Raw genomic sequence first — 25,948 nt, forward strand, 5'->3', positions numbered from 1 at the left:
ATATGTCAGATTGAATGCAGGAAACAAAGAAAAAAAGACTTGGTTTTAAATGCTCTGTCCCTCTTATTGAAAACACAATTGAAAAACCTTTTTTTTTTTTTAGCTGTTTGATGTGTTTGGCAGGCTACACTGCCCCTCCCTTGACCTTAGGACAACTACAGGCAGACAATCAGTTGTAAAAGGTTGCAAAAGTACAGAGTAGATCACCTAATAAGCCACCAATAAAACGTTAAGCTGACTCCTCAAAGATACGTGAAGCCAGAGAAGAGATGCAAATGGAGGGGAGATTAATTTGTGCACGAAAAGATGAGTTGCGGCAATCTGGACCAACGGCACCCGTAAGAGAAGGCCTGGCTAACGCCACCTTGCAGGTTGTTGCAATAGTCCAGCTGGAACGAGATAAACAAAATAAATAAATAAAAAAAAAACCACGAATCACCTTTTTGGGACTATTCAACTAGAAAAACTGTTTCAGTTGACAGAAAGCAATTTTTCATGATTTGAGTTTATGTTTCTCTTATCTAAAATCATCAGCAATAATCACATTCCAGGTTTTCACACATGGTTTCACATAAGGTTTACAGGCCAACCAGATTCACATAAGAGGCACTTAAGGCAACACTGGGTTGCCTCATTAAAATTCGGAACGCCTAAAGCCATCACAGCTTTGTTTATGTTGAGCAGTGTTGGTATTAATAGCCTTTGAGTATAGCGGCATTTTTTTTCAGTAACGAGTAATCTAATGAATTACTTTTCCCATCGTTGCAACGCCGTTGCCGCCACTGAGAATGTGAAGTGGGGCGTTACTACAGTTTGGTTGAATGAAGCGCAAGGTGTGAGGTTTTGGCCACACATCAGCTGCCTGGAGAGAGCAGGGGTGGGGATGATCCAGGGAAATTCAAAGGTGGCATTCTCAAACTTGAAGGACCGGCACTACTTCTCGCTCATTGCTTATGAAACATGCACGCTATGCCAGGAAAAAAACAAACAAACGTTAACCACGTCCACTTCAAGCAATTCAAAACTTATAAAGCACGTGACACTTGTTGCTGCTGCTCAAGCCCAAATGGAGCCAGCGAGGGAGACGGAGCCACTGTTAAAACAAGCAACGCTCGATTTTTCGGGTCAGCAACAACTGACCGAGGCCGAGCTATGTTGTTGAAAAGATGCTACCCCTGTCCACTGTGGAGTCTGAATCATTCAGAGCTATCCTTGCTAAAATACATAGAACGTAATAGCGTATAGAACATGAAAAAATAACGTCACAGTTACTTTGCTGAGTAACTAATTACTCTTACAATGAGGTAACCGAGTTACTAACTCAATGACTTTTTGGGAGAGGTCATTTGTAACTGTAACTGATTACTTTTTTAAGTAAGATGACCAACACTGATGTTGAGACAGCCCAACAGTGATTTTTGAGAACGCGAAAGAGTTGCTGTGTCAATGCATCTTAGTGATTAATGAAGAAAAGTTGTATGATAATTGTATCCAAAAGTCTGAGAATGTAGTGTTTCTAATTTGAATGTAACTGAAATAAACTTTACGTGTTCATCTGTTGACAGTTGTTCAGGGATGTTATGAGTCAGTGGTCTGGCACGTTCGCTGGTGGTGACTGTTTTTGTTATGTGTATTACGTGTATTTTGTTATGCGACAGCCCTCATGGAGCCATGGTCCAAGAGGCTTGTTCCACTTGCTCCACTAATTAGGCATAACATGAGCTGGCCTTCAGTCTAAACCTCTTACTCAGTATAGATGCTGTTCGTTCCAACTATGCAGGCAGATCTCTCACCAGATTGGGTGAGTAAAACAAGCTTATCATTTATCTTTCATTGTGTATTGTATACCTACAAACACTCCAACTGTTCTAGTTTGAAGGCTGCGAGTTAAAGAAAAAGCTACAAAAAGATTATGGAACCACATTTTACAAAGTTCTTTTCAAAATAATTTCTCATCTTTGAATATTCGATATTGATCGGTACGTTGAAAGTTCTTTTTTTAAAATCTTAATAGAATATTTTGACATAAACATAATTGATTGTTTAAAAATGTGTTCAAGTGCACTCAATCATTGATTCACTACATTTAATCTCTGGTTAAGTAAGCAAATAGTACATGGACTCATTCCAGACTCCTTATCTGGTTTCAAACTGAGATAAGTTTACATTTACCATGCCACAATGACATATTTCATGGTCACAGTAGTAGGAGAGTAATGTTGTTAACTTTATAAATCAGAGGAGTGAAGTAAGGGCAATATGAAGACTAAAAAGTCCTCTGTGAACAGTAGGATTTATGCAGTGAATAATTGATAGAGGGAAAAAAAAATCTACAGTCATTAGTCATGAAAGTAAAGTTGAGCAAATAAATAAGTATGATGCCACTGCAAATACAGGCAACAATAAAGCAGATTATTTGGTTAACACAAAATGGGCATTTGTATACAGAGCTGGTTGTGGGTCTTGTTTTTGCATTGTATATATGACCCAAAGCTACAAATTCCCTGTTGGCAGGTAGCTAAGGTCTGTTTACAGTAACTGACATAGCAGAGAGGGCTCAGCTGCTTCGGTTTAGTTGTTACCAACCATACTAATCTTAGTGACTCAAGGTCCGGTCACAGTGGAAAAGTACAGCACGGAAGTGGCATTAACTCGGCCCTTTTCAGAGCCAAACCCTTGTCAAATTCAGACTGCACAGTGCAACCCAGTCCCACAATAATTAGGTCATAGAGGAGCCAACGGAAACCATAGCTACATTGTTTCTCACTTTGGCTCTGCTCATACCATGCTGTTTGTGTAGAGATCCTGTGCTGCACCTAGCTGAGAGGAATACTGATCAGTTCGCTCTTTTGCTGGAAGCAGCTCTGCAGGGGAGGGGGCTTTCTGATGGAGGGGTAAGTTTCTGCTCTATTTATGTTCTATTAAGTCCAAAATGTGCTCTAATAAGTTGCAGCTTTTCTGATCAACACTTGGCAAAAAAATCTTTCTGTTCCTAATAATCCTGAAAGCTTTAGTTCAATGAGTAAATAAAAAAAGCTTCTCAGAAGTGCCAAACGAGTGCCAAAATCAGCTGAGTAGTTCTGTCTAAGTTACCAAGGCTTGACAGTACTCTCCCTATAAATGTGCAGGAAGTAAGGAGACATTAAGAAGAGGTTTCACTGACTGTATGTGCTTCTGTTGCTCAAAATGTCCAGGGAGTTTCTTAAAGGAAACAGTCTGGAGGTGTCCGGTCAAGAGAACAGCTTGGTAAAGAAGACTCAGCTGTTGGACCGTGGCCAGTGGGCGAACAAGATAGAGTTTCTGCTGGCTGTAGCAGGAACCCTGGTTGGGCTGGGAAACCTCTGGAGGTTCCCTTATTTGTGCTACAAAAATGGAGGAGGTAAGCATGTCATTCATTTTTAGCACAGAGGAATCATTAGCACATTATCCATTTACACTCAATGGCACCTAGTTGGTTGGATCGGGTGGTTTTTATGAGCATCTTTTAATGAAGCGCATAGAAATTATGTTTCTGTCAAATTTGGAACAAAACAGATACACCACTATCTTCATGTAAAATTTTAGATATGCTGTACATCGACATGGTTGTGTTCATCCGCAGGAGTAATTCAGTGTGTCACAATCAATTTGTTTCTCCCAGGTGCATTTCTTATTCCATACGTCCTGTTTCTGCTTACTTGTGGCATTCCAATGTTTCTCCTGGAGACGGCCATGGGACAGTATACATCACAGGGATGTATCACCTGCTGGAGGCACTTCTGCCCCTTATTTGAAGGTCAGTTGTTTATAGAAGGTGATTGAACATGGAGATGTCCCTTCATATCAGTAATGTGTGTTCAAAGAGTCATTTGTTAGGACAGTTTGTCTTCCTTTAGAGCAAAATTACTTTGTCACTAAAAGATATGTTAAGTTAAATGACAAACTTCAACTACAAACACATGTATTGATTGAATATGAACACAGACATGATAACATAAAAGCATACCGTAAATTCTGGACTATAAGCCGCTACTTTTTTCCCAGGCTTTGAGCACCGCGGCTTATAACACGGTGCGGCTAATATATGTTTTTTTCATGCCGGCAAAAACATTTTTCCTTGTGAAATTAGATCAATAAAATTGTAAATCTGTCATTTGTACTCACCCAAACGAACAAACGAAGAAATGCATACGTTGCAGCTTTTAAATTAAAGGCGATCAGTCTGAGATTAGATTGTGAGACTGTTCAATTCGGACACTGAAGAAAATGACTTTGATGGTTTTAGTGTGCAGGAGTAGGATGAAGAAGGCGATCAATGACGTAAAAACCATTTGGAACAGAAATTGGTATCAGCACAAATCAGAAAAAGCAAAAGAGAAAGTATGAAGTGGGAGTCACAAGGCAGTACCACCCAAAGGCCTGCTGTATAATTTGTTTTAACCTCAGTGGAATCGTGATTGGAACCTTATTCACCAGAAGAAACGCACTGTTCTCTGGAAGAAAAAAAGTGCACCTTGCCATTCTGCTTTGAGACGAGAGGAGAGCCTCCACTGTGATCAAAAGGCTTGCACTCATCAGATCAGAGAACCGTGACAGGTAACAGGTTTCTTTTACCCCAGAGACAGTGCAACAGGTGCTCTTAGACTCTAGAGCATGGTGCATTTCTGACAGTCAAGAGGGATTTCGTAAGTGCAGACACAGATTTTTCACCCTTTGCCATCCTCGCTAGAAACATGCCTGCTCAATTACACTGGCAAAGCAGCCAATATGGTAGGAATGTGCTTTCTCTGAAAAGATCTGTGAAAGTCTGATATCACAGACTAGATTCGCTAAAGCATTACAACTGAGCCAAAAGGACCTTTGATGAATTTGACATCTTTAACCGGCTGAGCACATTTCTGTAAATAACATGCGAATCAACTGATTTGATTCTGAGCTGGGTTTTTTTTATCATGTCAAATGTGAATTCATTGTCTGACCAGAAAACAAAGACAAACCTGTTATTCACTCCAAGAAAAAAAAAAAACTGCCCACAATGCACAATTCTCCATTTAGAAGCTCTGACTAATAATCAGCACATTATATACCTGAGAAACCTGACGACTTTTGACCTGAGGAACCTGGCTTTGCACAATAGACTATCTGTTTGTGCTGAGATAGTCCATATGACAGAATATTGGACTCAGAGTGCAGAGCATACTTTGAAGTAGAATGAGACATTTGTCTCTGTCTTTAAAGATAATTTATGAAGGTGTTAATATAAGAGACTTGTCGAAGTGGTTACAAAACACAGTTAGTTCTAACACGTAAAGGTGTGAGAGTTTCCCTTAGGGCCAGATACCATATCTCTCATTTCAAATTCCAAGCCATGTTTTTCAAGCAGGCACCTTATCACACGCATCTATTAGATGTAAGAACTGATCAGCAGAGTTAATTATTCCCTTTGATGAGTAAGCCTAATTTTTCTTGCTCAGGGATAGTTTTCCATACAAATACTGTTCAAACAGTGTGCAAATGTGTAATGACCCACCTGCTGCATGTTGAGAAACTCCCGGAAGGTTTCTGCTCACGCAGTTAATGTGTTTTTCAGCAGTTGGGCTTGGTATGAGTTCCATACCTTTTTAAGTATAGAGCAAACATGAGTTACTTAAACAGCTTGATATCATGTTCGTAGTTTTTTCATGTTTTATGTTTCTGGTTAGTTTTTAGTTTTTGCCATGTTTTCCTCAGTTTCTTCTGCCCTGCCATCAGCTTCACCCACATCACCTGTGTTTTTCCTCTTAGCTGCCTTCACTCACCAATCACCCTCAGTATTTAGCTTCCAGGTTAGTTCATTGCCAGAACCTGTCATTCATGCCATGAATCGGGTTTCTCATGTGTATCAGGTTTGTAACTGTCAACTCATAATTTCATGCTAAGTTTTGTTTTGTTAGTTTTTAGTAGTCATAGTTTAGGTCACGTTTAGCCATGTCTTTTGTTTGATTGTTTGGAATAAATCAAGTCTTTGTTTTGGAATATCTCCAGGTCCTCCTTCACCCCCATGTCACACAACCACCCATTATGACACCTGAGTCTCTGGCTTTGAGAAAACATACAACCCTAACTCTTAAAAAAAACATTGGATGTTGTGTAAAACATATATAGATACAGAGTGGAATGATTTCCAAATCTCATAAACCGACATTTTATATATTCGCTCTTGAGTTTATGACAGCAATATGGCTCAAAAAAGTTGGGATGGGGGCAACAAAAGGCCCGGAAAACTCAGAGGTACTAAAAAGGAAAAGCTGCAGGTACGTGATGCGACCAATTGAATAATTGGCAACAGGTCAGTAACATGATTGGTTAGTAAAACAGCACCTTAGAGAGGCAGAGTCTCTTAGAGTGAAAATAGGCAGAGGTTCAGATCTGAAAAGAAAATTGCTTCTCTAAATTGTGGAGCAATTGCAGAATAATAATCCTCAATGTGAAATTTGGAAGGCTTGGAATACTACATGTCCTACAGTACATGATTTAGAGAGTCTGGAGACATTTCTGCATGGAAGAGGCGTGGCTGGAAATCAGTATTGGACGCCTGTGATCTTCGGGCTCTCAGGTGGCACTACATTAAAGAAAAGACATAATTCTGTCATGGAAATCACTGCATGGGCTCAGGAACACTTCCAGAAATCCGTGAACACAGTTGGCCGTGTCAAATGCAGGTTAAAGCTCTGTCATGCAAAGGAGAAGCCATACCTGACCATGATCCAGAAACACTGCCATGTCCTCTGGCCGAAGCAAATTTAAAATGAGCAAAATGGAAAACTGCTCTGAGGTCAGATGAATCAGAATTTGAAATTCCTTTTGGAATTAATGGAAACCCCATCCTTGGGACAAAGGAGGCAAGGAACCATCCAGCTTGTTATCAGTTCTCGGTTAAAAAACCTGCATCTCTGATGGCATGGGGTGCATTTGTGCCTATAGAACGGGAACTTGCACATCTGGACGGGATCCATCAGTTAAAGTGGTCTTTGCAGGTTTATAATGCAGCAAAGTAGAAACAAACTACGCATTCACCGATAAACGCAGACAGTAGAGTAAGTAGTGTACATATAGAGCAACAATACTTGCTTTAACAATTTACACAAAATGTTTTGGGACATTCAAAGTTCCAGTGTTATGGATGCATTATAATGTGCATAGCTGTTTTATTGTTGTTTTTTCGTTATGATTGAATGAGCTATTTAGAATCAAAGATAATGCAACTGCCCACTGCCCACATTACTCCAGTAGTACTTCAACACTGGCTTTAAAGCAGGGCTTCCCAGTTTTTACCCACTAGTTTGAGGGCACATAATATTCAGCTCGTTGTAATTTCCAATTGTTGCCACTGGATGTCCCTACATACTACATACATTTCAGCTGTATCTAAAAATAGATTTAACTTGTAAAAGGAAATTGTCAAAGCACATGACATTCATGAATGGAAATGAAAGGTTTATCTAACTGTTGTGTTGAAGATTTGGTCTGGGTATCAGCCCACAAAGCTTTCAGGTTTTCCCACACAAGAGCTTTGGTAACTGTTTTCCCCTTTTTTATTTCTCCATGGCATCATGCAACTGCTCTAAGGGATTTAGGTCAGGGCTTTTGGACAGATTTTCTCCCATGGCACACTACTCTTCCAAACTTGCAGCAGGTTTGTTTGCAACAGTATTCACAGCAGTACTTTGAGCTGGTCTAAAGTCCACTTGCTGTAGCTGAAGGACACATTGTCCATTAGCAAACCTTACTGTTGTGAGTTGAGTCATAAATCTAGGATTCTGAAGATTCTTAGAGACATATACATATAGTTGAAATGGTTACTAGTGCCACATGCAGCGGAAGCAGCTGAAAGTTCTCCTCTGTTGAGGTGATTGACATAGCTCAATGCTTGTCAGTCCTTTAGTATTTCTGGGAAATCACTGTCCTGCACCTTTTAGATGTTTCCCTATGCTCCAACACGTATGATTTAAATGAATTACCTCATCAACTTGTCATCAAGTTCTGCAGAGTCCTGTTAATAAATCAATAATTTGAGCCAGGTGTATCTGAGGAGGGAAACATTTTAAACATACACGGCAGTGGCAAAGATGATGAACACCTTCCAAAGTATTCTTTTGACTTAAAATCTAATAAAGCTAATTGTATGATTTCACCTCCTGCTTGGCAGAAGGTGAGAGGTTTAATTAAATTGATGTTTTCGGAGAAGTAGTTTCATGAGGTGGGTGAGAAAACATCATCCAGCTATCAAAAGATCAAGATGAAATTGTGATCATTTCTAATATAATAGTCTAACATATTAGGAGGTGGGTTACAGGTTTAACTCCTGAGGAAGAAATCCACATCCCAAGAATTGATCTGATTAAATGAGAAGATCACTTGGAAAAGAGGATCTGTCCGTATGATCAAGGTCTTGGGGAAAATCTGAATTTAAGTGTTGTAACAGGGTGGCATGGACTGTTTCAGGCACTTTGCAAGTTAGCTAGTGCATAGCTAATGTTTGGGTGAAGTCCATCAGGTCTGAACAGCTCCCCATGGTTGCAGAGAAACCTGAATGTGTGTTGCTTTAATAGTGCAAACTGCTGGATGTGCTCCAATCTAATTTTGTTTGTGATTTTTAACAACCTGGGCTGATCTTTTTGTCTCCTCAGGAATAGGCTATGCCACTCAAGTAGTGATTGCATATGCTGCTGTGTCATACATCGTCATCCAGGCGTGGGCCTTCTTCTACCTCTTCTCATCCTTCAGTGCAGAGGTTCCATGGGCCAGCTGCAGGAACCCCTGGAACACAGGTAGATATGCAGACAGATGCAGAAATGAAGTCTGAGCAGGGAGCCTGGGTGTATGTAGACACCTGGGTGTATGTGTCTCCCATCCCAATTTGTTTTACTTAATCTCTTCTTCTAATATCAATGATAGTAATAATATCACTACCACAGTCTTCAAAACTAAAACAGCACTGCAGGTCACTTGTAGTACAAGTTCGTGTATTATGTGACTAACCAGTAATTTTGCTGTGGTCCACCATCATTTCAAGATTTCGGTCTTTGTGACACGTTTTGGGAATATTCAAATCCCACATTGATATGACGTTGGCTATTTTGTTTTTGCTGCGTATGTAGAGATAAACCTGCCTCTTTGTTATCAAAAGCAGTGCACTGCATAATGATCAAATAAAATGTCTCCTCTTGTTTTTGCTTCTTTTTTTTTATTAATCAGAATCCTGTGTTGAATTTGATAAAACAAATGTGTCATCCAATTGGACAGCAGCTGCAAACGCAACAACACCTGCAACCGAATTCTGGGAGTAAGTGTAATTAACACCTGCCTCCTTTTGTAGGTGGATTCACACCCTCTTATGTCAGTGTGCATTTGTCTTGTATTGTCTTTTCTATAATTTACAGGTTGTAGTTGACAAACACACAGTACACAGAGCTATCAGTCTGAGACAGTTAAGATCATATTTTTGGATGGGGCAGCATTTTTATTGTTGATTGGCTCAATAACTTTAATATTTCTCAACAACCTCATGACTCCGTAAGTTGTTGGCACATTTTGAGCGTCCCCCCTCGGGATGGATCCTGACCCTTGTAACTTCATCTACAGTCCCCAAGCAGTTATGTCATTCTCATAAGCCCTGGTTGTACCCGGTTTACTGCTAATTGGCAGATGGGAACATGCTAAATTAGGCTAGCAACACACTAAACATGAGCTGCTTAATATCAGCATGTTATCTTTAGTGTTTTGACATTAGCATTTAGCTCAGAATCTCACTGCTCAGCAAAGTACACAGTAAAAGCGTTTTAGTCGTCACATTTGACCCTTATATCGGTAATGACTCAACTTTCGCTGCTGTTTCAGTATGCGAGCAACATGTCAAAGGTATTAAAAAGCAGCGGTTGTGATGATGAAACATTATGGTTACAGTTTGGCAACCTTTATGTCTTCAGTCTTTGAGTTATATCACACAGTTACATAAAACTGTATTTGTGATCATTACCCGGGGCATCCATGTAATAAAAACAAAAATGACCTTGGTACGATACATGCAGCGCCTATGCTGCTTGGACTATGCTGCAGCAAGGTGGCAGCAGAAAGGCTGTGTGTAGGGTTCCTCAAGTTGAACCAGCAGCGAAAAAGCCGGTCAACGTATCATAGATAAAGAATATCGTGTCAGCGACCAAAAAATCTGGTGCAGACAATTTTCATTTATCAAAGAAAGTAAAATAACTGACAGTTTTAAAGACCAACATAAACTTTGTGGTACATTTAGGAAGATATGTCACGCAGTGATGTATGCTGGGACATTACAACCATCTTATGAGAAATGCTCTCCTGTTACGTTCGTTTAAGGCCGTTGTTGGCTGGTTAGATTTAGTTTGGTTTGGCCAAATTACTGCCACATCTAGTGGAGAAAAGAAGGAAAAGATGGACCTTACCAGGTGCATTTCAATTGCACTGTTGAATACGAGATCTGCTCTTTATTACTGCGGTAGTGTGCTTCAAATCTGATCCCTCTCAAAATCCGACTATTGTTTATTGTCTACTTTATTTAAATGAACAAATTATAATATCTACTGATACAAAGTGATCAACTGGCGACCTGTCCAGGTTGTACCCTGCCTCTTGCCCAATGACGGCTGAGATAGGCTCCAGCCCCTCCGCGGCCCTACAGTTGGATTAAGCGGGTATAGAAAATGTATGGATGGATGGACAAAGTGATTAAATGATGTGTGAATTTTATGGAGTCACGTGTCATGGATGACTTTACTTTTAACTGGGGTGAAATTTAAGGTTGAAGCTCATTCAAAATTTGTTTTTCTTTATTTGCTTCCAGTGGACAGATATGTTCATCATTTGGTGATGAGAATTAGAAATGGTCTGAGATATGATTTTACTGGCTAATTCTACAGTTTGAGCATTGAAATACTATTCAGAGGTCAGAATTCAGGGCCTGTGTGTACTGAAGACAGCCTGAGGGCTGGTCATAATACAAAGTGGAGGCCAAACAAACTGTTGCGTATAGTCTAACTTTTGTAATGGCTGCAAAATTAAATTTAGAGGCAAAGACAAGCCAACAGGGTCTGAATGCACTCCCAAGTTGCTTTTGTTAAATCATTGTCAATGTTTCCCAACCTGAGGACAAAGCGCACACAGTTAATGTAGTTTAAACACGGGTGTTGTGCTATATGTTTAAGTAGCAGAGTGCACCTACAACAACGTATATATGTTCATCTACATACTTAAGTTGTGGTTAATTTGTTACGTAAACATGGTTCCTTCATTAAGTCGAACATAACTGACCAAACCTTCAACACTGAATTTATAATTTGTTCATAAAGTCTACATGTTATCACTCCTTTATTTACAAAGGGAACTGGCAACACCCATCAAGTGGATTCTGTCCAGATTGTCACAATATCTTGTTACTCGATCAGCCTAATACTCTGACTAACCAGATGTGAGCGAGTCAGTTGGGCACTCCTTTCAAGTAGCATTCTCCTCCTCTTTCATAACCTAGATGTCTTTAGAATGAAATGCCAAGTGATAACCTACACATTGAAATGGCAAGTTTTGCGATAAAGCAAACCTGCCAGATTCCTTAAGTTTACAGCATTTGTGGGGATGTTGCAATTTCCACTAACACATGTTCCCGTCATTTGATGGGGGCATCTGAGACTAAACGCGGTAATTGTTTTAAAGAAAATCAAAAAAACCTGTAATGCCTTTCTTCTAATAGTGCTGTTCTCCTTAGCCTTTGCCCATGGAGCCTATACATGAGTCAGTGCATTTTAGATTGAAACAATGACTCCATAATGCACCCAAAGCTCTTGTAAGAGATTTTGCGTCACGTTTTTTTCACAGATTTCTCTCGGCGAGTTTCTTTTTAGTTGCACAACAGTGACACATGATGACAGTTTTATAGCTGTGATTATGAGAATTGATAACCACTGAAACATTAGCCGCTGCTTTCCCTGTTTGGCGCTGAATCAAACTCCTATTGGGTACTTGTGTAAAAACATTTGACTGGTATAGTAACTCTAACAATGGATACCCACACCTAGAGCTTAGGGACAAGATTGACTTATCTAAAATGTACCGAATCTGTTCAGGAAAAATTGAGGAATTGGAAATTTTCTCATTTACATCTGCAAAGATTCAAAACTCATTGTTTAAAATTCAGGTATGACCAGCACTGTACACTATTGTTAGCTTTTAAATCTTACAAAAAGATAGTATACTTTACTGGCTTTTTATAGTGTACATGAGGAAGTTTATACACTTTTAACAGTACAAAAAGTGCCAAAAACGTTTTGCCACTTTTTTTGTACGTTGCTGCATGAGTTGACATCATAAACTGTAACTATTGGCTTTATTTTTATTGGCTTTCTTTAGTGATAGCTGTATGTTCAAATGCATAAATGCCATGATGCAGTCTACAATTATTTTTGTTTGCCTCACTTGGTGCAAAAAGGAGTAGAAGAGCATTACAGCCATGCGCTCCAGCTGCGTTACATGTGTACGTGTAGGAGGCATATTGTAGATAGCCACTATTCACTCTACAAAGTTGTTCCATTTTCTAAAGTATGTTAACTGATGTTGTCTCAGCAATACTGTGTTTTTCTTTTCAGGAGACGAGTACTGGGTATTTCTCAGGGGATTGAAGAAATTGGTAGCTTGAGGTGGGAATTGGCCTTGTGTCTGTTACTGGCATGGATCCTGTGCTACTTTTGTGTTTGGAAAGGAGTGAGATCCACTGGAAAGGTAGAGATACTTCTGGGTGGAATACAATGAAAATGTTTTGGGATCACAAAAATTTGATTCCTTGGACCCTGATACAATTTCGATTATTCTGGAGTTTTTTTTACCCCAAAAATGAGTTACAGCTATATAATCATTATGGTCTTCAATTGCAGACTCTTATCTTCGATTTAAGAATAATTATACAGGAATTACAGCTTTTAAACCTCTAGAACCTGCCTTTTGCTGCTAAAATGGAATTGGACAATTCACCCAAAGGTGTTTTATAGACAGGTGTGAGCCATTCCTTCATTCATTTCATCATCAATAAAGCGGGTAAAGTACTGAAGTTGATTCAAAGTCTGACACTTGGATTTGAAAGCTGTTGCTGTGAACCCAAAACTGTCAGTCAAAGACACTTTCCTTGGTCTGCAAAAGCAAAACTTATTTCATCAGAGAGATAGGCCTGGACATTCACCAACAATGGTGGACGATCATAGCATAATAGTGAAAAACTCTTTCCAAGAAGTATGTATATCATTATCCAAGCCTATCATAGTAAAATTTTTAATGTAATAAAATATGAAAGATTCACCAAAAATCACTAACCTTTCATAAGCTCCAACAACAGAAAGGTCACTATACCAAAAACACATTTAAAAGTCAGAGGAACTCTGGTGCAGCATGCTTACAAGTGATTAATTTCAATCGACTTAATGACAGAATAGATTCGGAATGACTCATGATGGAACTTGCATGCATGGCTTTCAATGGCACTAAATCAAAAATGTTTGATATCTTTGCCTAGAGGTTAAACAATTGGCAGAGTTTGTTTGTCTGTCTTTTTGTCAGGAGACTTACTCCAAATGTTATATATTTATATGCATGAAATTTTTTACCAAAATTTTTACCAGATGTTATGTTGCCTCCCGAATTAGAAGAGATCAGTTTTCATGTTGATACAGTTTAAAATTGACCAAAGAAAGAGTTTTTTAATGTAGAGATATAGAGCAGTGTGCAATTACCTGATCTTAACGTGATCCGATTTTCACTTGCTGACTAAACAAAATTAATAGAAGAACAAACCAAAAACAAGCAATAATCTAAGGCAGATGCAGTAAAAGCCTAACAAGTTATCACAAAAGAGGAGAAAAGTTTTTTGGTGATACCAATGGGTTCCAGATGTGCCGTAAAGGATTCTCCACAAAGTAACATTTGTATTAACGGTTTTGTTGATCTGTCCCGTGCTAACTGAGCAACTGATTTTATATATGTATATATATATATATAGATGTTTATTTTTCTGCATCTTTTTTTGTATGCATCTTTTTTTTTGAGGATAAGCATAAAAGCTAAGCATAGTCTTTCAACAGGAAGTAGATGTAGTTAAAATATGTTCGCATAGGGACAGTGGGTCTACTTTGATGTATCACAGTAAAGTCACTGGTGTAAAACTAAGTCTATTTCAATGTGTGAAATCAACTCTGCAAAAAACAAAATTGCTGTGAAAAAAGAAAAAAAGCAGTTTAACACAAGCCATTACCCACTTGTACTATAAAGTAGCTGAAAAGTAGGCTTGATTAAAAAATACTGATTCCTTCATTATATTTCATGAATTTGAGCACTTCTGTACTGGTTTGGCAACCCAGCTTTTCGTGATTTAACCATTTAGGAAGACCTGTTTCTTAGGTTTTGATCAACATATTTCTGTGTTATGAAGATAATTGACGGTACACTTTTACATCAGGATGCAGAATTTTAACCTAACCAGAAATAATCAAGGTTCCGAAATGCAGTTTCTCTGCTTCCTGACCCTGTATACTCAATGAATTTGCATCTTATAGATGTCCAGTGCAATGCAACTTCATGCTAAGAGGATTGGAACATACTGTCAAAGTCTAAATGCTCCTGTAAATACATAATCACCTGCCCATGAATTGTTATATTCCTGTTTATGCATTTGGCAGAGGCTTTAGGGGGTCTTGCCTAAGGACCCCTACTGGAGGTAGTACCTTTCATGCAGGGAGGGCCACATGAAGGGCAGCAATCTTACTCTTACACTATACAGTCGCCTAATTCACATTACTGTTCAGAATGAAGCAAGTATTCTTGAAAAATCATTAAAAAGCCTGGTCCTCCAGACTCTGTCAATCCCGCTCATATCTTTTGAATTATCACTATGAATGACTACTTTTAGGCAGGCAGGGATTTACAAAGCATTAAGCTAGATCACCTGGGTTCATGCTTAAGACTTCAAACAATTGTTAAAGAAATGGTACACCTCATAAAGGTTAAGTATTGAGATGCACTGTTGGCTTTTGGCATAGCATTTGTAGAGATAGCAATGAGTTTTATTAGGTAAGTGTTGATATACAACTTGATGATGTGGAGTACACAGATTTGGCAGATCTTTGTCTTCGGCTTCGCACAAACAAAGTTAGCATTAAACTAATCCTTCATAACGGTTTATTGTGACATCATTCTACTTTTAACAAAGAAATATGCTCTGCTCACATTTTTCTGTTTGTACTTCTGGATATGTTTGATTTGCCCCTAAATCACACCAAATCCCAATTTCCTCATATGAGTACTCCTGATAAGCAGCTTCCAATTGCAACTGAAAGAATTGTCACATGTTCCCTAAGGAGGACAATGGGTCTAAGGGAGGAAGAATTAAGTACAAGGTGCAGCATACCCAAAATGTAATGTCCTTCTCATTGGAAGCACCGTTGCAAAAATTAGATTTTTGTTTACGAACATCATCGATATTTAAGTCCTGATATCATGAATTAGGTGACAAAAGAAGCACATTTTGAAGTTCCAGTTAACATTTTTTTTTAAACAAATACAGTGCCGAATTGTGAGTGAAGTACCCCGTGCCCTATTTGACTTGATGTCAGATGACAAAAATTGTTTTTCAAAAGCAAAATAAGTTTTATTCTACAAAAAACTTTTAACTTTTTTTGTGATGTAAGTGCCCTGCATTGCAAGCACAAACCTGCTTTTGCTTTTTGTTGACAGGTAGTTTACTTTACAGCTACTTTTCCCTATCTGATGTTGGTTGTTCTCTTGGCTCGTGGACTCACTTTGCCAGGAGCTATGGATGGCATAGCTTTCTACTTGTATCCTGACCCCACAAGGTTGGTGGACCCTCAAGTAAGTAATACATTTAAAAAGTCATAAATATGCTAATTCGATATGAAGAAATTTTGCCAGCTTGGTTGTTTCCCATGGAAGCCCAAGACCTTTTAAAATGCTTTAATTTCACTCTTTAAATGCTTCAAGTGTCGCCCCCCCCCCCAGCACAACAGTTAAACGGGTGAATGTTAACCCATAACTGAACTGTGTTTGTTTCTGCACAGGTTTGGATGGACGCAGGGGCACAAGTTCTTTTCTCTTTTGGGATTTGTCAGGGCAGTTTGACGGCTCTGGGAAGTTACAATCAGTATAACAATGACTGTTACAAGTAAGTGCATTAGTTTTCTTTTAAATATGCAATTAAACATGTGCAAGAGATTGTCCTGAGATTTTAGAAATTAGTTTGTCTCTTGACCACATACAGCTCCAGCTAACAGTATTACTGTAGGGATAACAGGAAAAAACAGGAGGTACAAGTAGGCGAGTAACATGCAGATAATGGTCCAGCCTGCCAGGATTTTGAGCCAAGAACAAGCTGCTGTCTAAAACTTGTACTATTATGACAGCCAGTAGGGAGAATCTATCCATCCATATATCCATTCTCTATACTCGGTATATCCTATTCAGGGTTGTCGGGAGCTGGATACAATTGCAGCTCCCATAGTGCGAGAGGCAGTGTACAGGTCATGAGTCGATCACAGGGCCAACAAAGAGACAGACTTCCATGAGCACATTCAAACTCGTACCTTCAACCAATTTACTATCTCCTAGTATCCCAGCATGCATACTTGGATTGACAGCACTAACCAGTGCTTAAGACATTTTTAAGGGGGATGAGGCTCATTGTCGTAAAAGCTTTTGTTTAGCACTGAAGACTAGCATCAACCTGTATGCTCCTCATCAAAGTATAGCAATTAGAAATAGATTTAAAAATGACACTTTGAGACAATCTACAGCACATTTTTTGCTGATAACTTACATTTTTTTTCAGCATTTCCTTATTGAGTTTGTGTCTGAACAGCCAAAATATTTTGCCTTGCTGTGTGCTAAATTCTTGGTGTTTTTTGTTTTTTTTATTCCCCCAGGGACACATTTGTCCTGTGTCTGGTAAACGGTTGCTCCAGTTTCGTTGCAGGGTTTGCAATCTTTTCTGTTTTGGGCTTTATGTCCTATGAGCAAGGACTGCCTATATCTCAGGTGGCTGCTTCTGGTAAGACAAACACTTCTCCTCTAGAATAATGTCAGTTATCATTTCTTCTTGTTGCTACAGGAGAATGTTGAACGTGTTGGTGCTGATGTGTTGGCTGGAAAAACGTATTTTTTTTGCATTTTGATTTATTCAGACAAACCTGTTAGGTTTGCCTTTTCTCAACAAAAGCAGTCTGTCCCTACTGAAAGTATTGTAAATAAAAAAAAGGGACTTTAAACTTGTTTTCACTTGCATTGAATGTTATATATGTTACATTATTTACTGAAGGACCTGGCCTGGCATTTATTGCCTATCCTCGAGCAGTAGCCATGATGCCTCTACCTCAGTTATGGGCGATATGTTTCTTCATCATGGTCATCCTGTTGGGCGCAGATACACAGGTAAAACAAGAAAAACATCTCTGCAGCAAGCAGTCTGAAACCTAATTTTAGTTCCATTATGCAACCTTTTTTTATTTTGTCCTTTTTACCCACAGTATTTGCTCTGTGTCTTGGCAGTTTGTGAGTCTGGAGTGCTTGATGACCTCAGTCACAGATATGTTCCCCACTGTGTTTCGAAGAGCTTATCGCAGAGAGTTGCTGCTGCTTTGTCTTTGCACTGTTTGCTTTTTTCTTGGTCTCCTCCTGGTCACAGAGGTCAGAGCTCTAAGTACTTTAAACAAAGAGACTAATACTGATAACTGCACTTCCTGTTTTGTTTAGTTTTCTAACGTATTATCTGGAAAAAAGATTTATTCCTAATATAATTGAGCCAAACTGAACTTCTACTTGTGTGTTTGGTGTTTTTGTTTCGGGTATGCTTTAACTGAAATCTCTGTCTTACTGCAGGGGGGCTTGTATTTCCTACAGCTCTTTGATCACTACGTTTGCAGCGGCAACAATCTTCTCCTTCTTTCAGTGTGTCAGTCAATAGCAATCGGATGGATATATGGTGAGTCATATGGTTTCTTCTATGTTTAAACATATTTGTGGTTAGAAGATGGGTTGCATGGTGGTGTAGTGGTTAGCACCCTCGCCTCCCAGCAAGGGGGTTCCTGGTTAGAATCCTGCCTGGGGCCTTTTTATGTGGAGTTAATTCTCCCCTTGTATGCGTGGGTTCTGTCCGGGTACTCCGGCTTCCTCCCACCTCCCAAAAACATGAATGTGAGGTTAATTAGTGACTCTAAGTTGACCCTAGGAGTGAGCGTGAGCATGGATGGTTGTTAGTCTTGTTTGTCTCTGTGTGGAGCTGTGATGGACTGGCGACCTGCCCAATGACTGGATAGGCAGGATATGCTTCAGCTCCCCCGCGACCCTGAGTTGGATTAAGCGGGCATAGGAAATGTACAGATTTAGAAGATGACTCTGATTCCGATCATGGTCATCCTGCATTAATCAAAAGTATCTTGAGATGTTTTCTTACTTTCACACATCAGCAAGACCCAACGATTTATTGGTAGTTGCTGAGCTGGGCAGAAGTTAAGTTAAACAACTGGACAGCAGTGATTTAAATGCAGGCAGGGACCATTGTTAATCTGTCATATTCTGTCTTCTTTAGTATTGCCAGAATGACTAATGAAAAAATGTTTGTCATTCAAGTAACTGTGGACTAATCTGGGAGGGTTGAAGGTGCATGAACATAAGTTAAAGACAGGACCTAAAAGTTTTTAAGGATTTAGTTTAGAACTAAATAGCAATTAGAAAGCAATTAGTTTAAAAGAAGCAATAGAAGCAATTAGTTTAAAAGTAAATCCTTAAAAATGGCCCATAGGATAATGAATGTATTTTTCTGGCCCCAAAAGAAACTAATGGCACTTTCCAATCACAATCACAAGATCATCATGATTGTTCATAAATTTCGATACCATGATTTTTTAAAAATCTAACTTGAACTTCATATTTCTGAACAGGTGCAGATCGTCTGTATGACAACATTGAAGACATGATAGGTTACCGGCCGTGGCCTATAATGAAGATTTGCTGGCTTTACGTAACCCCTGCTGTTTGTATGGTGAGTGAAAAAGAGTTTCTTGGTTGATTTACTGGTACTGTAAAGATGGAGTGGAGACAGTTTTCTAAGAAACAACCAGTACACATGATGCTGAAAGAGTAAAAAAAAAAAGTGGATTTTCTACACAGTCTTCAGTTAAGAAATTGTATTGTAGCCACTGATTTAACTGCAATGACCTTTTTTAAGGTTTAACTTGTTGAACAATGCAAGAATTTTCCCTTTTGTTTCCCATTTTCTGAGTTGTGGTTAGCTTAACTTCACTCTTAAAAATCCTGATTCTCTAAACTGAACACGACTGCTGTCTGCTGCAGTTTAGTCACTAACTACTCATAAGTATTTCATGTGACTGCTTTAGGAAAAAGCCAAATATCTATTTAAAATGCCTCTGGCACCTGTCATTTCCTTTGTGCTAAATCAAACAATGTTTGGAGTCTCCAATGAATCTGCTGCAGATCTGCTCCTCAAGTTTTATAAGTGGTTCTTATGCAAGTCAGTAAATGGGAAGAGCTGTGAAATGAAGACATACGGAAATGACATCTGGATCTTAAAAAGGTGAAATGGCCAAAGTTTTCTAAGATTTTCACTTGAACAAAGAGGCTATTATCTCCAAGAGTTCTTTCTAGTGAGAAATCTGGTTTGTTTTTACAGAAATAATGTCCCCTACTGTGAGTTCACACAGAGCGTCGGAAGAAGAGATCCACATAGCTTTTCACATGAGGCATGTTGACATTCAAAAGAATGAATGGGAACGTTTATATGTCTTTCCCAATCTGCTAAAGCAAGCAAAGAAGTGGGGAGGATATGACTAAGCAATATCTCCTCCACACCACAACAAAACCTCACAACAATTCACACAATAAAGAGGAGTGAAAAAGCCAATTCTTCCAAATGTTCAACATTAGAAATTAACAAACCAGCAGTCGGTGACTTGACTCGGCCACCAAAGTTCGGACGAGTTTTTGGTTTTAATATGAATGATACAACCATAAGACAAAAGCTTTTTTTCTTTTCTTTTCTTTTTTTTTTCTGCTCGTTTCTGTGTTAGGGTACCTTCATCTTTTCAGTGGTGAGATACAGGCCTCTCAAGTTCAACAAAACGTATGTTTATCCAACCTGGGCTTACGCATTGGGCTGGTCGCTCGGACTGTTCTGCGTTCTTCTGGTTCCTCTGTGGATCATCTATAAAATGACTCAGATGAAAGGCACAATATGGCAGGTATGTATCATTTAAGATAATAAAAATGCAATGTGATCACAGTCTCAGATCGCTTTACATGATCAGTGAAATGTTTTTCTATGTACACCCATTTGATTAAATCCATGTGACTTTCAAGACTGTTTTTTTGTAATCAGTCGGCAAGTGTTCTGCCAGCTTGATGCCTTAATGTTTGCGGAGTATAATTACTGAGACTTTGCCCAAAGCAGCATTAAAAAGAAAACAATTTTAGATTTGACTGTTTATGCTAGCCTGAGCTCTGTGAGACAGTTTATCACCTGAAAGGCTGTAAGAATTTAAACAATTTTTATTATAGTATCAATTTCTTTTTTCATGATGTAAGTGCACAGTTTTACAAAAACTCCTCACAGTTCATTCAAAATGTTATTTAACAGTAGCCTCTTGTTACTCCTGTCTTTCTTTCTTTCACTATTTTTAATGTCAATGGGCAGAAAAGAAAACTAAATTAATTTTTTTGATTAATGCAATTGTTTCAATTGAATCCTCTCTACTGTAGGGCTGAGATTAATGTTCACTCCCACCAAAACAAACAAATATTCTATCTGACCGTGGACATGCCTCAACAATGACATGTACATTAGTGAAAAATGCACTAAACCCTTTGAAAGTTTTTAAAGGCATGCAGGGCACATGTAGCTGCTCCTGCCACCGTATTCAACAGAATTTGACACTAATCGGTCATAAACATCTGAAAGATCAGAAGTCTTCTCTGTTCCTGTGCAGCAGCATTATAGGCCCATCTGCCATACCATTAAAACACCTGACAGGTGAAGACAAAAACTGCTCATTTTTTTTAATGTAATGATCTTCTGGGAAACCTTTGCTTCAGCATGTTGTTTTGACATTTACCACCGCCCTTAATGACTTAAAAACGACAACCCCCACTGTGCTTCCTCAAGGCAGCGTCACACAGCAGGACAAAATGATAATATATGTTTTAAAAAAATTGTTTGGTGAAAGTAGGTGAATGGGAATGCCAGGTAAAACAACACTGTGAGCTTGTTTTTTTTTCTCTTCAATCTGTATGCTGATAACTTAATTGTCCTGTCATATGTTGGTGCATTGTAGAGGCTTGTTAGGGAGTGCAGATAGCTCTACTGCACCACAAGCACTCAATGAATTACTACAACAATCGTGCACACTGAAAGCTTATGACAGTTTAGTCTGTGGTAATGCGCTAAAGGCTAAAGGCTCATATCTTAGGCTACAGCCAGGTTAGGAAGAGCTGCTCTTCCCAACCAAACTTCCCAATTTGAAAAAATGCGCCTTTTTATTTTCCTTGTTTGAAAATTCTGTCACGTCTCTTAACAGACTGATGTTCATCACCAAATAATGACAGTCTCAATTTTATTGTATAAAGCTTATTTTAACCTATGCATTTCAAACAATGGATTGTTTACCCAAAGTGTGGTACCATAAAACAAACAAAAACAGCAATAAAACAATAAAACATTTCATAAAATACAATAAAAAATTATTAAAGGGAAATAATTAAAATAATTAGACAGACTAATAGTAATTAAGTAATATTCCTGGTAAACACAATAAACCACCCCCCATGCTTTGATATAAACAATATTGATAAATCCAAATTTAATTGATTTTAGTAATTAGTCATTGTAAAATGAGTACCGATTGAAACTGAACCTACTGAAAAATATGCTCAGCTCATCAGCTCTGTACGGACCTCCATTAATCTGATGCCCCTTCCCCTTCACCTTAAGGCCTGGGATCTTTTTCATCCCGTATCACATCTTGTTCACAGTGTGTTTTGCTGGAACTTTCAACCTTTCTTTTCTTTTCTTTTCTTTTCTTTTCTTTTCCGTGCACCTCCTTAGTCTCTGTTATATTCTTTTTTTTTTTTAGCTGTTTTTGAACAGTTCTCAATAACTCTCCCTATCCCATCCTGGATGCTTTCTTCTTCATTTTCAGCATCTTTTTCAGGTCTCTGGTGATTCAGGGATTGTTGTTGAGGAAGCACTTCACTGTTTTAGAGGGAATGATAGCCTCCGTACAGAAGTTGATTTAGCCTGTAACAATCATGGCATTAATGGTATGCCATGATTTAGTGTGCTCTCCATGGGACTCACAGAGCGCATTCCAATCTGCGACTTCAAAGCCCACCCTTAGGGTTTCTTGAGCTTCCCTAAAGCATATCTTTAAATTATTTTTGAGCACATGTTGCTGCTGAACTATTATGGTCAGGGATGTAGGGAATTTTTCAAGGCATTATTTAGCTCTTGGTAATTTCACTCGTTTGTTGGCATGGTAACTCATTATAACAGACGTTAAAAAGGTGTCAATAAGTGCAAGGAGAAATCACTCAAAACAACACAGCTTTTAAAACGGTGCAGAAAAAAAGTGCAGTTTTGTGGGGGGAAAAAATGCTTGGTGGAAAATCTCAGCAAACACAAAATACACATAAAATTATTGTATAGTCAAAGTCAAATTTATTTGTATAGCACATTTCATGTACAAAACAATTTAAAGTGCTTTACATAAAATAAAAGCATTGCAGCGGGGAACAGAAAAAGCATTAAAAATATGCAAAAGAATATGAATAGAAATAAATGAAATAATTAAAATGAATAAAAACAAGTAACATTCTCGATAAGTTAAAAGACACCATGTAGATTTCATGCATAGACACATTAGAAAGAAATGTTTTTAACCTGGATTTAAAAATGTCTACATTTGGTGTTGTTGCTGTAACTCACTGATGCTATTAGGGGCGGATTGGTTTATATGTGATTTGCATAGCATATTTTCTAAAACTGACGTAAAATACCTGAGGTAAAATATATATAGAAATCAGGAGAGTGGACACAGTAAAGGCATACGGTAGTCTAAATCAATACTTTGGTCAGCATATTGTCTGAAAATAATGCAATAAAGTGTTCCAGTGTCAAGTGCAACTAACAGTCAACAGCCAAAAGCTGATTCTGCACTGCGTTGGCTAATCAAATATGTAAACATGTGGTGGATTACCCTAATCTTCAGTGTGTTAGTGTTGCCTAGGACTGCCAAAAAAACCCACCAGAAAATAAGACTGACTAAAAGATGGGTCCGAAGAGAAAGAAAATTACAACCTCAATTCCAGAAATAAGAACAGAATTCAGTGATTTGCAAATCTCGTAAACTTCACAACAGAACATAGAAAAACATATTGAATGTTTTGATATGGACTGTTGTAACAGATGCTGTATTCAATTTAGTATTGTCTTGCTGAAAGGTGTTCCCTGGGAAAAAAAGTAATTTGGATGGAAGCTTGTGTTTCTCTAAAACTTGTATATATATATATCTGTTTAAATGTGCATCAGAATTGATGTTGCATGCCTTTGAATGGAAACCTGTTCCTCTTAACGTTTTCATTTTCATCTTTTTCCCCACTTCCTTTTCCAGCCTTCTCCATTCCAATGTTTCTAAGTCATGTTGCTGCCATTAAATTCAAGATTTTCTTTTTTTTTTCACTCTGCATCCGACCTTTTTGGAATTGGGGTTGTGGGTAGTTCAGACAGTTTCTTTCTGGAAACATGCCAGAGTAATAAAAAATCAGGGGATCATGACAGGTATTACAAGTCATCCTAACAGGAGACATTACAATCTGTCTCAAATCTTCTAACAATCCATTTAAATGCTGGTAAGACGCTTTTAATAAAAAAACACAAATTAAGTTCATTGCGGGATTAGAGGAAAGAAGTTGGGGTATAAGACACAACCAGTGGGGACAGTACTAACATAACCGTCAGACTATACATATATATATACACACATACATACAGCTGCTCATTGCTTTGGGAGACCTGTAGTTTCTCAAGTGAATTGATTCCACTGATCCTGTTTCCACAGAATGTCAGACAGCTTTGCCATCCTGAAAACAAGATCAACAAAAAGATCAGCAAAGCAAAGCAACCTGAGCAGTATCCTTTGAACCCTGACAACAGTCTTACACCTGTTGCCAATGAATACAAGGGAAGTGGTGGAGCTGACATGGAGATGCAAGTGTGAGAAACTTTTGATAATGTTCTAAATACCACGTTTTTATTTTAAACTTTTTTTCAAGATAAGTATTTTTAAGAGATTTTGATGAGCTATAAACTTTTAAGACTTCTTCTTTAGATTTGCTCTGCAACACTAGGCATTTGTGGGCTACTCTATTAGACCAGCAAATCAATGAAAGCACAGTATTTAGACAACAGCTAATGAACTTTGTCTGAGCTATTTTCATTAAATTTAATTATTTTAAGTTTCCATCTGTCAACTGCTTAGAGGCTCAGAAGATGCCAGTTCTCACTATTATTGTCCAACCAGATGAACTATCACTACAGATTTTCAGATTTGACAATCCCATCCCAAAACTCGCAAAATAAAACATCCAAGTGTAATTAAGTGTAATTTGACACGTTACTCCAGCGTAGAATGATTTATATTTTGTCCATTCTATAAAATGACTGCTAGATTTTGATTTGCTCTGTTTCCAGTTCATCTCCCTTATTACAGCGTACAGAATCATGTGGTTTATGAAGAGATGTTTAGAGGGAACATTTGTTCTACAATGTTCTACTTAAAATTATACCACGACACATACTTAATAAAAGTATATAGTGTTCTTGCATGATACTAAGGCTTTTATCCATTGATGAATGATTCAGCCACTTTGATGGTCACTGTCAAGTCAAATGTACTGTAAAGGGTAAAAGAAGTAGCACTAATTTGACAGATTTGACTTTGCCTTTTTATTTGATAAATATTTAACATTATATATATATATAAATATATAATGTTACTGTGTTTCATGTTCTTATTAAACATGATAAAAGAGTTATCTCTGTAAGGCAAACATTTAGCACTGATTGTCCAACTCTGAACACTGATTTGCCTGGGAATGCCCTAAGGTGCCTGCTAGTTTTATCTAGCGAGTGCTTGAAAAAGTGTTGTAATTCTTTGAATGTATTTCAGCACACACACACAGAACTTGAGCTCTTTTTGCATTGTTAACAAAAACATTTAACACCTGCTAACATCTGGCTTTTGAGTGCATTGTTAAAGTGTTTCAATTAAAATGTCTGCAGTAGATGTGCATTTTTATCAGCTCCATCTCGGCACAGCACTGATGGGAACACAATACGGAGGTACCACAATAATTTTCACTAAGGATGCTGCTGTTGGGGCTACAAGGGTGGGAACAGCTCACTTTTTCTTTACAGAAACACACTTTTACTGGCCGTAACATCTCACATGGAGGCTTTGGCACTAATGGCAACAACTCAAACACAAAGAGAGTTTTACCATCTAGAAGACGGCTGGCAGGTTACTCTCTGTGCTGCCGTGTGGGCTGACATCTATTCAGTTCAGTTTTATTTATATAGCACCAAACCACATCAAATGTCATCTCAAGACACTTCAAAGATGCAGTCCAATTCGCGCCAATCAGAATCCAATCAATTTAATAGAATTCCAAATTGGTCCAATTCGCATAGAGCCAAACTAACAGATTGCACCGTTTCGTCTCTTCGATCCAATCCCCCATTCTGAGCATGCACAGGGAAGAACGGTAAGAAACCTCCGGCAGAACCAGACTCAGAGGGGGCGGCCATCTGCCTCAACCAGCTGGGGGTTGGGTGGACAGCAAGCTC

General features: G+C 38.4%; 1 protein-coding gene across 2 annotated transcripts; it reads left to right on the plus strand.

The window, feature by feature from the left end:
• Positions 1-1,723: 1,723 nt before the first annotated feature.
• On the plus strand, positions 1,724-25,386 carry LOC140303353 (sodium- and chloride-dependent GABA transporter 2-like). Of its 2 annotated transcripts, XM_072382084.1 has the most exons (16): positions 1,724-1,801; positions 2,801-2,894; positions 3,195-3,379; positions 3,641-3,775; positions 8,649-8,789; positions 9,217-9,304; positions 12,630-12,762; positions 15,760-15,894; positions 16,101-16,204; positions 16,962-17,086; positions 17,354-17,466; positions 17,584-17,721; positions 17,914-18,016; positions 18,975-19,075; positions 20,121-20,291; positions 24,162-25,386. In XM_072382084.1, exons 2-16 carry the CDS (start codon positions 2,887-2,889, stop codon positions 24,318-24,320), a joined length of 1,839 nt encoding a protein of 612 aa, XP_072238185.1. In that variant the 5' UTR covers positions 1,724-1,801; positions 2,801-2,886; the 3' UTR covers positions 24,321-25,386. The 2 variants fall into 2 exon arrangements, with proteins under 2 accessions (XP_072238185.1, XP_072238184.1); XM_072382083.1 differs by lacking the exon at positions 1,724-1,801 and having other exon boundaries at positions 2,535-2,894.
• The last annotated feature ends 562 nt before the right edge of the window (positions 25,387-25,948 follow it).

Source organism: Leuresthes tenuis, unplaced genomic scaffold (genome assembly GCF_036924035.1).
Source record: "Leuresthes tenuis unplaced genomic scaffold, fLeuTen1.0.hap1 SCAF_3, whole genome shotgun sequence".
In the NCBI taxonomy this organism is placed as follows: domain Eukaryota; kingdom Metazoa; phylum Chordata; class Actinopteri; order Atheriniformes; family Atherinopsidae; genus Leuresthes; species Leuresthes tenuis.

Coding starts and splice junctions, on each gene's coding strand:
- LOC140303353 (XM_072382084.1), top strand. Junction 3,380..3,640: donor GTGCTACAAAAATGGAGGAG/GTAAGCATGTCA, acceptor TGTTTCTCCCAG/GTGCATTTCTTATTCCATAC. Junction 17,722..17,913: donor GTCTCCTCCTGGTCACAGAG/GTCAGAGCTCTA, acceptor GTCTTACTGCAG/GGGGGCTTGTATTTCCTACA.